Consider the following 13,093-nt stretch of genomic DNA (forward strand, 5'->3'; position numbering starts at 1 on the left):
TCATGTATAGTGTCTTGATGTCTGTCTGTTGATGTTACACATGGAGCTGCTGTGATGCAAGGAGCATTTCAGACTTGATCTGATGATTAAAGTATTATCATATCGAATGAAAGCCCACCTGGTTCTGGTTCTGGTTGAGGGGAAGTTTCTCTTTAAATCTGGGGTCAGATGACCGAACAGAAACCCACCTGGTTCTGGTTCAGGTTGAGGGGAAGTTTCTCTTTAAATCTGGGGTCAGATGACCGAACAGAAACCCACCTGGTTCTGGTTGAGGTTGATCTCGATGGTCTGCAGCTCCGACACGTGTGCCGGGACGTTCCGGATCTGGTTCCTGGACAGATCCAGCAGGTCCAGGTGCCTCAAGGTCCCCAGGCCGGGGGGGAACTCTGAGATCTGGTTCCCCGACAGGTTGAGGGTCCGCAGGGCTTTTAGCTGGCCCAGAGTGGAGGGCAGCGTCACGATGCGGTTCCCGTTCAGACTCAGAGTCTCCAGCTTCTTCAGCTTCGAGATCTCAGAGGGGAGAGCGGCTGAGGAGAGAGACACGACACGGGGGGGGGGGCTTTACCTTCATCTGAGGGGCAACGGTTCAGATTGGTTTTCTTATGTTTGAGTGACAACATTCGGACTTTAATGCACCGTTCTGGTGGTCTTGCTCTTTTGTCTTGTGATATGAATAAGAGGGAATCTTTACTAAGATAATGTTATTTTGAAAATACACTCTGAAAGTCTTGAGGAGGCGTGTGGCGCAGTGGGTTGTGCGTTTGTGTTCGGATCAGGGGGGTCACAGGTTCAAACCCCACTGCAGTCAGCATGTCGTTGTGTCCCTGAGATACTTCACCCCAAATTGCTCCTGTATTGATTATGTAAGTCGCTTTGGAAAAAAGTTTCTAACAAGTGACATGTAATTACCGTCCACTTTGAATATAGAATATAGATATGTATATATACGTATCAGTGGTGAACTGTCAAGGCCTTCAAGGTATTCAGACACTGGAACACTCAGATAAAACAAACAAATTAATTATATAAATGAAATGTAAATTAAATGAGAATGGTATCTCTGTTGTTGACCAGTAATATTACAGTTGCTACAGTGTTACAAGATTATTGTACCTGTTCTTCTCTCTGTGTCTCTGTATGCACTCTTTACACCAAAGCTAATTCCTCGATGTGTAACCTTATTGGTCATAAAAATTATTCTGATACAAACTTGAGATTGTATTTCACATCAAGCACCATGTACATTTGGATTCATGTAATTCTCATTGAGAGGGATGGATTGAATGATACCATTGCTACCGAGGTGTCCCTGAGCAAGGCACCGTTCCCTACACTGCTCCCCGGGCGCCGTACATAATGGCAGCCCACTGCTCCTAACTCTAGGATGGGTCAAATGCAGAGAAACAATTTCCCTTTTTAATAAAGTATATCATATCAAATTGGGCAACCCTTAAACGACCATTTCAATACAGTGTGCCAATTTCTCTCACATTGTTTTTTTGTATCTTTTTCCATTATTCCTGTTTTAATCGTTCTGATTCGTATTTTTTTTTTAACAAGTTTCCTTTTTCTATAATTGAACTGAACTTGCAATGAAATTACGTATTACACATTTTTCTATAATACTGCTTTTTTCCTTATACATGTATGATAAAAAAACTGATTTGATTTATTTTTGGTTTCCCCATTTATTCATATTTAATGGCTTTTCTATTGTTCAACTGTTCCACTCTGAACCCCAATAAAAAGAGTTATTAATATATACATGTTTTATTACACAGAATCTAAACCAGAAGACAAGAATGTGTTTCAAAGGACAACTAATTGTTATTTTAAGACCTGAAGGGACAGGAGCATTTAAGCTCTCCCCTCTCTCTCTCTCATCGACCTCTCCTACTCCATGATCTGTTGTTCTGTGTGGCTTTAAAGGTGGAATAGGTCATTTTGGAGAAACCAGCTCGAGTGCGCTAGAATTTGAAAATACACCACCGGAAAAAAAAAGAGCAAATCTGCCACTTCCTTACAGAGCCCCTCCTCCAACACACACGAACGCGCACATGACCAATGAGGGCACGAGATAAGTTTGTGCACAGATGGAAGGCTGACAGGCAGGTAGGCCATCCAGTTACTTTAGCCGGGCCGCCTCAGATGATTGGTCGTGCTTTTTACAGCGCCACGGCTTCCACAGATGACTTGTTTTTATGTATTTATTGTCAAAGCATTTTAGATATTCATTGCCTCACTGAGTGGGAAGAGTGGGGGGAGAGTGGGGGAGAGTGGGGAGAGTGGGGAGAGTGGGAAGAGTGGGGAAAGTGGGAAGAGTGGGGGGAAAGTGGGAAGAGTGGGGGGAGTGGGAAGAGTGGGGAGAGTGGGGAAAGTGGGGGGAGAGTGGGGAGAGTGGGAAGAGTGGGAAGAGTGGGGGAGAGTGGGAAGAGTGGGGAGAGTGGGGAGAGTGGGGAGAGTGGGGAGAGTGGGGGGAGAGTGGGGAGAGTGGGAGAGTGGGAAGAGTGGGGAGAGTGGGAAGAGTGGGGGGAGAGTGGGGAGAGTGGGGAGAGTGGGAGAAGAGTGGGAAGAGTGGGGGGAGAGTGGGGAGAGTGGGGAGAGTGGGGAGAGTGGGAAGAGTGGGGAGAGTGGGAAGAGTGGGGAGAGTGGGGAGAGTGGGGAGAGTGGGAAAAGTGGGGAGAGTGGGAAAAGTGGGGAGAGTGGGAAAGTGGGGAGAGTGGGAAGAGTGGGGGGAGAGTGGGGAAAGTGGGAAGAGTGGGGAAAGTGGGGAGAGTGGGGAAGAGTGGGGAAAGTGGGGAAAGTGGGAAGAGTTGGGGGGAGAGTGGGGAAGAGTGGGAAGAGTGGGAAGAGTGGGGAGAGTGGGAAGAGGGGAAAGAGGGGGAAGAGTGGGGGGAGTGGGGAGAGTGGGAAGAATGGGAAGAATGGGGGGAGAGTGGGGAGAGTGGGAAGAGGGGGAAAAATGGGAAGAGTGGGGGGAGAGTGGGGAGAGTGGGAAGAGTGGGAAGAGTGGGGAGAGTGGGGAGAGTGGGAAGAGTGGGGAGAGTGGAAGAGGGGAAAGAGGGGGAAGAGTGGGGGGAGTGGGGAGAGTGGGAAGAATGGGAAGAGTGGGGGGAGAGTGGGGAGAGTGGGAAGAGGGGGAAGAATGGGAAGAGTGGGGGGAGAGTGGGGAGAGTGGGAAGAGTGGGGAGAGTGGGGAGAGTGGGAAGAGTGGGGAGAGTGGGGAGAGTGGGAAGAGTGGGAAGAGTGGGGAGAGTGGGAAGAGTGGGGAGAGTGGGGAGAGTGGGAAGAGTGGGAAGAGGGGAAAGAGGGGGAAGAGTGGGGGGAGAGTGGGAAGAGTGGGGAGAGTGGGAGTAGTGGGGGGAGAGTGGGGAAAGTGGGGAGAGTGGGAAGGTGGGGAGAGTGGGAAGAGTGGGAAGAGTGGGGAGAGTGGGGAGAGTGGGGAGAGTGGGAAGAGTGGGAAGAGGGGAAGAGGGGGAAGAGTGGGGGGAGAGTGGGAAGAGTGGGGAGAGTGGGAGTAGTGGGGGGAGAGTGGGGAAAGTGGGGAGAGTGGGAAGAGTGGGGAGAGTGGGAGAGTGGGGAGAGTGGGAAGAGTGGGGAGAGTGGGGAGAGTGGGGAGAGTGGGAAGAGTGGGGAGAGTGGGAAGAGTGGGAAGAGGGGAAAGAGGGGGTAGAGTGGGGGGGAGAGTGGGAAGAGTGGGGAGAGTGGGAATAGTGGGGGGAGAGTGGGGAGAGTGGGGAGAGTGGGGAGAGAGGGGGGAGAGGGGGGAGAGTGGGGAGAGTGGGGAGAGTGGGGAGAGTGCACTTTTGTGCTGCGCCTAGCTTCCCCTAGACCTGGGCGTAACGCGTTCTTCATATAAATCCGCATCATGGTGGAACACTCACTGATTCTGTTGGAGTTGAGCGTCAGACTCTTCATATGCAGGAAGTTTCCGATGGCGGGAGGAAGAACCTCGATCTTATTCCCCGACAGATCGACCGTCCGCAGGTTAGCGGTGAGTCTCTGCAGCTCCTCTGGAAACTGAAACGACACAAAGCGTAAAAGTAAAGAATTCAATATTTAAGTAAAGAAGGACCAGCTGCTGCAGTTTTACTAGTTTGCTCTTTGGAAAACTTCACACCAAACCAAATACAAGAAAAACACTTTTACAATTATAGGTTTTCTTCAACTGATGATTAACTGAAAAAAATAGACACTACTGTTGGGGAATAATTTGCCCTGCATGTTTACCCTTCACCTCTGACGCAGCTGACCAGCCTCGAGCAGCCGCTATCTCCCTTAAGGGGGGGCTGCCCTAGCAAGTTGCTGTTGTTACCAGTTTGTGAACTCTCGGTCAGAGATAGTTACTGTTGTGGGAAACCTCGAACATAACCGACAACTAATGTGATTCAGTGTCCTCAGCTGTTTAGTCTATCTATTAGGGATGTGACGATATATCGAATATCGCGGTAAATAGATGTCTCAATACCGTCGTGAGACTGACAAAATATACCACGATTTTTTTTTTTATTATTAAAAAAAAATTATAATTCTTTTTTAATAATTTTTTTTTTTTTTAAACTTTATTTAACCAGATGGTCCCATTGAGATCATCGATCTTTTTTCAAGGGAGACCTGTCCAACATGGCAGCAAGTAGGTTACAACATGAACATAAAACAACAGATAACACAAAAGCACATCGTATCTACAGGGCTACATGAACATACCTAGAGACATTGACAAGTACCAACAGTATGTTTATATCTCGCCCTGTCAATAAGCCTCACCTTCTTAGCAACAACTGTATTGTTTTTGAAGTGGTGGAGAGACAATGCACAGTTTGACCCACTGCTCGCAAAGCCTACGAATTTTTTTTTTTCTTCTTTTTTTTTTCTTCTTGTGTGTCAGTCATCCACACCAATCAGAAGTGCTTTGCTCCACATGTACCAGCCATTGTTAACCAATCAGAAGTGGCCCATGATAGAAGGTGATAGACAGATTGATCCAATCACCTGCCAAGTATCTTTGAAAGTGCCTGCCCTTTCCAAATGGCTTCAATGGAGCTCTCCTAGATGGTTTGGTGAACCGTCTGAGTCAGGTTAGTAATGCTCCATCACATGTTTCTATTACAGGGTGAATCTTAAACTGAAGCCTGACTTTAAAGCAACCCAACGGAAGTTTCATGTAAGTTTAGTTCTTTCACTCGTAGCTCGGGCTGCGGGGGTGCTCGAGGCGGGAGAACGTTGATACGACCTGCCTAGCCGGAGATATGGCCGCATTTTACAATAGATTTCCGTTGGGTCGCTTAAAAACCAATATCGCAATTCGAATCGCAATATCAGTCAGAAAAATCGCAATTAGATTTTTTCCCAAAATCGTGCAGCCATACTGCTTTCACCCATGGCCAAAGCATATCTCTCTATCCCAGCAACATCAGTACCAAGCGAGAGAGTTTTTCCCACAGCAGGGAATATTGTAAACGCCCAAACATCCCAGCTTCTACCTGGAAATGTGGACATGCTCATATTCCTAAAAGATAACCTTGATGATGCTGAGTTAGTGAGTGAGTGAGTGAGTTAGAGTGGAGGTACTTGAAAAACTAAAGTGAAACTTGATTTATTCTATTGCAGGGTCTGATTATTATATTGTTGACACTTTAAAATACTACTATCCTACTAAAATGCTGTACAAATCAGATTTATTATTTAATAAATAAATGCAAATGTTTTTCCTTTATTTTTCAATATCGCGATAAATATCGTACCGTGGACTTTGTAATCGCGATATTCTCGTACCGTGAGTTTTTGGTATCGTTACATCCCTCCTATCTATTGAAGAATGTTGATTATTACACTCTGAACTAGTTAAAACCTGGAGCTACAGGAGGGTTCTTCAGAATTGATTGTGGCATCTCAACCCTGTGGTCAACTCGTGGCCCGTGACATGTCTTGTCAATTCAGTTTCCCCCACAACTAGCTAATTAAATATGTGTTCATTCACATACATTTAAAGATCAGGGACAATGCATTTTACTTTATTAAGTACCACTACTAAGTATATTTAACACTACTGTTTTGCATAGAGTAGAACAATTTACTCAGATGTTATGCATTTGGTTGTGTGATCTTATACTTGGGCAACATTGCACTATATTATCTCACAACATATTGAATTGTCATAAAATGATTATATTGCTAGCTTCTTGCCAATAGACAGCTCTACTGTTGTCGACTGTTGTGACTTAGTTTTCTTATTGTTTTGGGTGAACACAGCAGATTATAACTTAATCCTCAGTGCCAATATTTCGGATAAACACATGAGATCGTGGTGTGTGTGTCTCACCTCCTGCAGTCCCTTCGCTGTCAGCTGGAAAACCCCCGTCTTCTGGGAGTTTTCCAGGTGAGTCTTCAGTGCACTGTTCCCCATCTGGACCCTGCAGCCAGGTACCCGTCCACCTGTCTCACTGTGTGTGTGTGTGTGTGTGTGTGTGTGTGTGTGTGTGTGTGTGTGTGTGTGTGTGTGTGTGTGTGTGTTTGCGTGCGTGCGTGCGTGCGTTGACACAATAACAGGAGCTCCTCTCTCAATCTACAGCAGTGAAACTACACTGAAGCTAATCTCAGGGATCATATCCAAACAGGCTGTTGTCAGTGTGAGTCTCAGGATCAGCTTTAACGGTCCGCCTGCTTTTCTTCTTCGTGGGTGTTAATGAGATCAGGCAGTGAAATCCCTGCAGAAGAAGAAAATCCATAAACAACAAGAAGCAACAGGCTGGAAGAGCTAGCTCCATTAGCTCGCTTGTATTAACAATAAAACCCTTTTATTAATAACCAATAATCAAACATTGTTGAGTTACGTAACAAGCTACCGAACCACCCGAAAGTTAACACACAGAAGCTACAAATAGTCTCTTTACTGATGTTTATTATGGGTGTGAATCGGGAGCTAACGTTAGCATTAGCACCGTTCACATTCTATCAGACATTAAAAACAGCTCAAAAACAAGTAATACATAAAGCAGTTGTACTTACAAGAAAGCGAGAGTTAAAGCCGTCGCTTTAAGTCCACATTTTAAAATACAGTTTGTTAAAATGTTTTAATTAAAGTGTGCAGCAGAGAGAGATGTTAGCCGCCCTGTTTACTAGAGACTGAGCAGAGTCTGTGAGCCAATGGGAACAGCGGAAACGGGATACGTCACTAGTAATTCTTCTTTGGATAATATTTGCGGTTAGTAAAAACCTTTTGGACATATTACCGCCACCACCTGGTCAGAAGAGGGACATACACTATTGATTAGTAATTTACACATTGTACAATTTGAAGGTAGGCCTACTTGTACTCGACTTGAGTATTTCCAAATTAAGCTACTTAACATTACCATTCCCCCACATCTCATAGGTGAATATTGTACTTATTAATGCACTACAGTCAGTATTGCATGAAGTATTCCGAGTTCCAACCCTTTATATTACTAATACTACACTGTAACAAACGCTGTTACATTTGCAGAATTTGACAAAGTACTACTTCACAAATAATAATAATAATCCTATATAAGATAGGATCAAATGAACTTTATTGATTCCAATTTGAGACGTTGTTTCAACCCAGCAGCATGTAAACATCTCAAAATAGAAATTAAATCGGCACTAAAAAAGTAAACTACATGCACATATTGAAAGGGAAACATATCTGACACTAGACACTGTAAGGGGCCAAATTACAGCTAACAAAATGTAAAAGTAGGATATTATTTACATGGAGTGTGAAAGAAACAGCAGAGTAAATCAAATAAAAATGGGTTTTTTTAAGGAAAAAACGACATAAGGAACTATGGAGTTCAACCAGAGCCTGCTCTATTTGTGGGGGGAACTTCTGAAGCAAGAGTCAGGACTCAGAGAGAGAGAGAGACACGAGGAGAGCTGGAGCTTTGATGGCAAACACTGACGGTTTATTTGGAGCTTCAGCCGGAGAATTCACAAGACATGTCACGGGGCCACAAGTTGACCACACGGAAGAGATGCCAAACCAATTCTGAAGACCCCTCCTGTAGCTCCAGGTTTCAACTAGTTCAGAGTGTAATAATCAACATTCTTCATTAGTTAGACTAAACAGCTGAGGACACTGAATCACATTTGTTGTCGCTTATGGCTCGGGGTCATCTACACCCCGAGAAGGATGTGTTCCAGGTGTCCCACAACAATAACTATCTCTGACCGAGAGTTGCCCGGTCACTAACTGGTAACATCAACAAAATGCTAGGCTAGGCTAGCCCCTCGAGATAACGGCTGCTCAAGGGTGGGCATCTGCGTCAGAGGGCGAAGGAGGACACTAGGGCAAATTATTCCCTGATACTATTTATTTTATTTATGAAATGTCATCCAAATTAAATATACATCGAAAGGAAAATACGATTGAAAGAAAACGACTGTACTGTATGTATCGTTAACTCCCTCCAGAAGGTGGCAGTAGTGCAACTCCAGCTGCCGTTAAACCACCAAAGAAGAAGAAGAACAAACCATCGGGCGGGTTTAGTTTGGGTTGTTGTTGATATTTCACAAAGCATTTCTCTGAACAAACGGTAAGAAGAAACACTTAACTATTAATAACACTTTGGTGGTTTTGTGTACATCTTCATAAAGTGATTCTTACCGTAACAACTCTTCAGGGACACATTTCTCCACAGCTTGCATTGACGCCAAATCCCTTTAAAGAATCTACTAGTTTTAAACTAACTCGTCCTCTGTTTTAACATTAGGGGTTTAAAAAAGAAAATACAACATGATTTGGAGTTTGGAGTTTATGAACTGATTATTTACAGCACAACTCAAGTTTTTGTTGGTATTTGTATGTTTTACTACATGTAAATTCAATCTTCATTCTGGCTTTTAATGTGTGATTGTTGTTGTATTGCTTGATTTTAATGTGACTTAACTATATTTATTTTTTTGTTCTTTTTTGCCACTATCTCTGTAAAAGGACTTTGAGCACCTGTAAAAGCGCTTACAAAATAAATCTATTAGTAATCTATTATTATGTAAAAAACATACAACTGTGCAATATATACTTAAATACTAGGAAATATAGTATTTACTACCGTCATCCTGCAGCTATTTCATTTATTTATTTATTTTATAATGCTGCTACTTATCCTTTTTGCTGTTTTAACCAGTTTTTTCTCCTTGTTTCAGATGCATCGGTGGGATTTGTCTCCGTTCTCAGTGACTCCAGCTGCCAGCCTGTTGGCCAGATGTGTCTCCAAAGATATTCTGTCTCAGGTCAGAGCTTATATTCTTTCATCTAGTAAGTAACAGAAAAAACAAGTTTTAGAGAAACTCACCCATCTGATGAAGACTCTCACAGGTTTGAACTTTAACGCCTGGATTAATCCATCCATAGTTGATGGTCAAATAAAAACATGAGGTCCAAACAGTGTCTAGCTCTGTCAGCACCTTGGAAATATTGTATATAAGTGAGCCTTAGTTTGAAGTTACTGCCAATGTTTCCGGTTAAGAAGTCACGGAAAAACACAACATTTAAACACAAAATGATCAAAAGAAAACATATTAAAACCACAAAAAGAAGCAAAATAACCAAAAAAGACACAAAACTACTGCAAAGAAAGTCAAAAAACCTAAACGAGACACAAAATAACCAAAAGGAGATGCAGATCGAACACACAGATGTCCCTTTGAACCACATTCATGTCCCCACAGAAGTAACATTTGAAAAATGAATGTCTCTACCTTTCCTCAGGGGGAAATAGACTCCGCCTCCTCCAGGCTGAGCCCCGTCTTCTCCAATCAGCTGCACGAGGCTGAACAGCGAATCAGAACGCAGAGACAGCTGGACCAGGTACGCTTCACTCTGACGTCACATGATCTTACCTTACACTTGTTTTAGGATGCTACGTTTTAAACCTGCAGAACATTTTGTTCCTAAGGTGCACTAAGGGCTGTTTTCTCTAATCAAACATCAATGTCATGTCTTAGTTTGAATTCCCTTGTTCTTGTTTCTCCTGCAGCTGCAGCTTGAGATGGATCTACTGAAGATGGAGAAGAAGAGCGCTGACGTCACAAACAGTTTCTACCTCTGTGAGTGTTTCTATTTTTAAACAAAAAATGTAAAGCATCAGTGTGTTGATATATTGTTCCAGCCACACATCTCATGTGCAGACTAAACCAGCACTATGACATTTTTCTATATATGCTGTATGATTAGATCATTTAAACAAGTATATCTTTGTGTGTGCAGCTCGGAGGTTCCAGATGTTGCAGATGTTCTGCAGCCACCTGCAGGGTCTCCTGAAGGAGCAGAACAGTCTGAGGCAGCGCCTGATGAAACCTCTGGGTCGAACCAACCTGCCCGTCCAGGCTCACCTGCAGAGGTAACTGTTGGGGAGATACTTTCCTAGGCCCATAACTTTGACCCAGTTTATCAGTTTGCCCTCACAGGCCTAAACCTTGAGCTTCTCTCTGTGTTTTGTCTCCTTATTCCTGCTTGATAGAGGTGTTATAGTGTTTTATCTTGTTATGCACAATGTTGTTTATTCTCTCAGAACTAGCTAAATACATGGATCTAGTGTAGAGATCTGCAGAACATATCTTTTGAATTCTCCGACCGAAGCTCCAAATAAACCATCAGTGTTTTCCATCAAAGTTCCTGCTCTCCCGTGTCTCCCTGAGTCTCCATTGCTTCAGAAGTTTCCATCACAGTAACATCGGTCTGACACAGAGGTAGTTTCCCTGTTGTCTTTTGGGTAGACGGCTGGAAACACAGAAAGAGACCGGTTTGTCCCCAGCTTCAAATGTCCTCTGTGTGTCAGGTTCGTGGTGGACGTGGTGAAGATGCTGCTGGACTTCATCCAGACTCTGGAGGAGAAGCTGACGTCGGTGCGCTGCAGTCCGTCCGCCATCGACCGCCTCGCTCAGCTGGTCAGTCACATGGTCCTACTTTAATATCCCACATGTACTTATCAAAATAAACCCATCCTACCCTCTTCTTCTCTCTGTATCAGAACACGTCTCTCGCTCAGCTACTGGCTCATGTGGCGGATGTGGAGAGTTTGTCCAATCAGGTGCTCCAGAGGAAGGAGGCGCACAGCAGCAAGCAGAGTGACAGTTCTGCTGGATGACCCTCTTCCTCCTCCTCCTCATCCTCCTCCTCCTCCTAATTTTATCTGATAAGCACCTTAACATGCATACTGTTTCTGAGTTTTTAATATAATTGTGTCAAATATTGCTATTTGTTTTAATAAAATCTGATGTTGGTAGAAACTGTTCAGAAGTGACTTTATTTCTCTGTCAAATTACATTTAAAAAAACAACATTATTTTGGATTTATGTTTAATTGTTTGTAGATAACTTAAAAGAGATGCCAAGGTTATTTATTAGACACTTATTTATTTATTACATTTCTGAACCTCACTAGCAACTTCATCAGACAACAACCCTTCAATCAGGAAAGATGGTTTTGATGTAAGAATACATATTTATTGCCAGGAATACACGAATGAATGTAATGGAGTTTTGGCGATTAGGCCCCGTTGTGCAGGAGTATCAGGAGAACCGATCCGATTAAACCCCCCCGGGGTCTAGACACTGGTGGTGGTGGTGAATGGATGGTTGGGTTCGGTCTGAAGGGGAGTGGCTTAGCTTGACCCTGGTGGTGGTGAATGAATAGTTTGGTTCGGTCTGAAGGGGAGGGGCTTAGCTTGACCCTGGTGGTGGTGAATGGATAGTTTGGTTCGGTCTGAAGGGGAGTGGCTTAGCTTGACCCTGGTGGTGGTGAATGGATAGTTGGGGTTGGTCTGAAGGGGAGTGGCTTAGCTTGACCCTGGTGGTGGTGAATGGATAGTTGGGGTTGGTCTGAAGGGGAGTGGCTTAGCTTGACCCTGGTGGTGGTGAATACATGGTTGGGTTCAGTCTGAAGGGGAGTGGCTTAGCTTGATCCTAGTGGTTAATGGATAGTTGGGGTCGGTCTGAAGGGGAGTGGCTTAGCTTGACCCTGGTGGTGGTGAATGGATAGTTGGGGTCGGTCTGAAGGGGAGTGGCTTAGCTTGACCCTGGTGGTGGTGAATGGATAGTTGGGTTCGGTCTGAAGGGGAGTGGCTTAGCTTGACTCTGGTGGTGGTGAATGGATGGTTGGGTTCGGTCTGAAGGGGAGTGGCTTAGCTTGACCCTGGTGGTGGTGAATGGATGGTTGGGTTCGGTCTGAAGGGGAGTGGCTCAGCTTGACCCTGGTGGTGGTGAATGGATGGTTGGGTTCGGTCTGAAGGGAAGGGGCCTAGCTTGACCCTGGTGGTGGTGAATGGATAGTCGGGTCGGTCTGAAGAGGAGTGGCTTAGCTTGACTGGTGGTGAATGGGTAGTTGGGGTTGGTCTGAAGGGGAGTGGCTTAGCTTGACCCTGGTGGTGGTGAATGGATGGTTGGGTTCGGTCTGAAGGGGAGTGGCTTAGCTTGACCCTGGTGGTGGTGAATGGATGGTTGGGTTCGGTCTGAAGGGGAGTGGCTTAGCTTGACCATGGTGGTGGTGAATGGATGGTTGGGTTTGGTCTGAAGGGGAGTGGCTTAGCTTGACCGTGGTGGTGGTGAATGGATAGTTGGGGTCGGTCTGAAGGGGAGTGGCTTAGCTTGACCCTGGTGGTGGTGAATGGATGGTTGGGTTCGGTCTGAAGGGGAGTGGCTTAGCTTGACCCTGGTGGTGGTGAATGGATGGTTGGGGTCGGTCTGAAGGGGAGTGGCTTAGCTTGACCCTGGTGGTGGTGAATGGATGGTTGGGTTCGGTCTGAAGGGGAGCGGCTTAGCTTGACCCTGGTGGTGGTGAATGGATGGTTGGGTTTGGTCTGAAGGGGAGTGGCTTAGCTTGACCCTGGTGGTGGTGAATGGATAGTTGGGTTCGGTCTGAAGGGGAGGGGCTTAGCTTGACCCTGGTGGTGGTGAATGGATAGTTCGGTCGGTCTGAAGGGGAGGGGCTTAGCTTGACCCTGGTGGTGGTGAATGGATGGTTGGGTTCGGTCTGAAGGGGAGTGGCTTAGCTTGACCGTGGTGGTGGTGAATGGATAGTTGGGGTCGGTCTGAAGGGGAGTGGCTTAGCTTGACCCTGTTGGTGGTGAAT

At 45.2% G+C, this 13,093-nt stretch overlaps 2 protein-coding genes across 2 annotated transcripts; one reads left to right on the top strand and one right to left on the bottom strand.

The window, feature by feature from the left end:
• Nucleotides 1-108: 108 nt before the first annotated feature.
• lrrc57 (leucine rich repeat containing 57) lies at nt 109-7,425 on the bottom strand. The gene is made up of 4 exons (XM_079696181.1): nt 7,009-7,425; nt 6,323-6,707; nt 3,885-4,020; nt 109-527 (listed from the first exon to the last, which is right to left on the bottom strand). The coding sequence occupies exons 2-4, from the start codon at nt 6,404-6,406 to the stop codon at nt 235-237; spliced, it is 513 nt and encodes a 170-aa protein (XP_079552307.1). The 5' UTR covers nt 6,407-6,707; nt 7,009-7,425; the 3' UTR covers nt 109-234.
• A 461-nt stretch (nt 7,426-7,886) lies between these two features.
• Nucleotides 7,887-11,632, top strand: haus2 (HAUS augmin like complex subunit 2). The gene is made up of 7 exons (XM_079696176.1): nt 7,887-8,558; nt 9,169-9,255; nt 9,734-9,832; nt 10,002-10,071; nt 10,232-10,364; nt 10,803-10,911; nt 10,995-11,632. The coding sequence occupies exons 2-7, from the start codon at nt 9,169-9,171 to the stop codon at nt 11,109-11,111; spliced, it is 615 nt and encodes a 204-aa protein (XP_079552302.1). The 5' UTR covers nt 7,887-8,558; the 3' UTR covers nt 11,112-11,632.
• The last annotated feature ends 1,461 nt before the right edge of the window (nt 11,633-13,093 follow it).

The sequence above is a fragment of the Notothenia rossii genome (genome assembly GCF_949606895.1).
Source record: "Notothenia rossii genome assembly, contig: scaffold_61, whole genome shotgun sequence".
Taxonomy (NCBI): domain Eukaryota; kingdom Metazoa; phylum Chordata; class Actinopteri; order Perciformes; family Nototheniidae; genus Notothenia; species Notothenia rossii.

Bases quoted from the DNA above. Each gene is read 5' to 3' on its own strand.
- lrrc57 (XM_079696181.1), bottom strand. From the start codon at position 6,406: ATGGGGAACAGTGCACTGAAGACTCACCTGGAAAACTCCCAGAAGACG. The intron at 4,021-6,322 runs GTGAGACACACA...GTGTCGTTTCAG, and splicing joins CAGCGAAGGGACTGCAGGAG to TTTCCAGAGGAGCTGCAGAG. The intron at 528-3,884 runs GTGAGTGTTCCA...CTCTCTCCTCAG, and splicing joins GCTCAACTCCAACAGAATCA to CCGCTCTCCCCTCTGAGATC.
- haus2 (XM_079696176.1), top strand. From the start codon at position 9,169: ATGCATCGGTGGGATTTGTCTCCGTTCTCAGTGACTCCAGCTGCCAGC. The intron at 9,256-9,733 runs GTCAGAGCTTAT...ACCTTTCCTCAG, and splicing joins CCAAAGATATTCTGTCTCAG to GGGGAAATAGACTCCGCCTC. The intron at 10,912-10,994 runs GTCAGTCACATG...TCTCTGTATCAG, and splicing joins TCGACCGCCTCGCTCAGCTG to AACACGTCTCTCGCTCAGCT.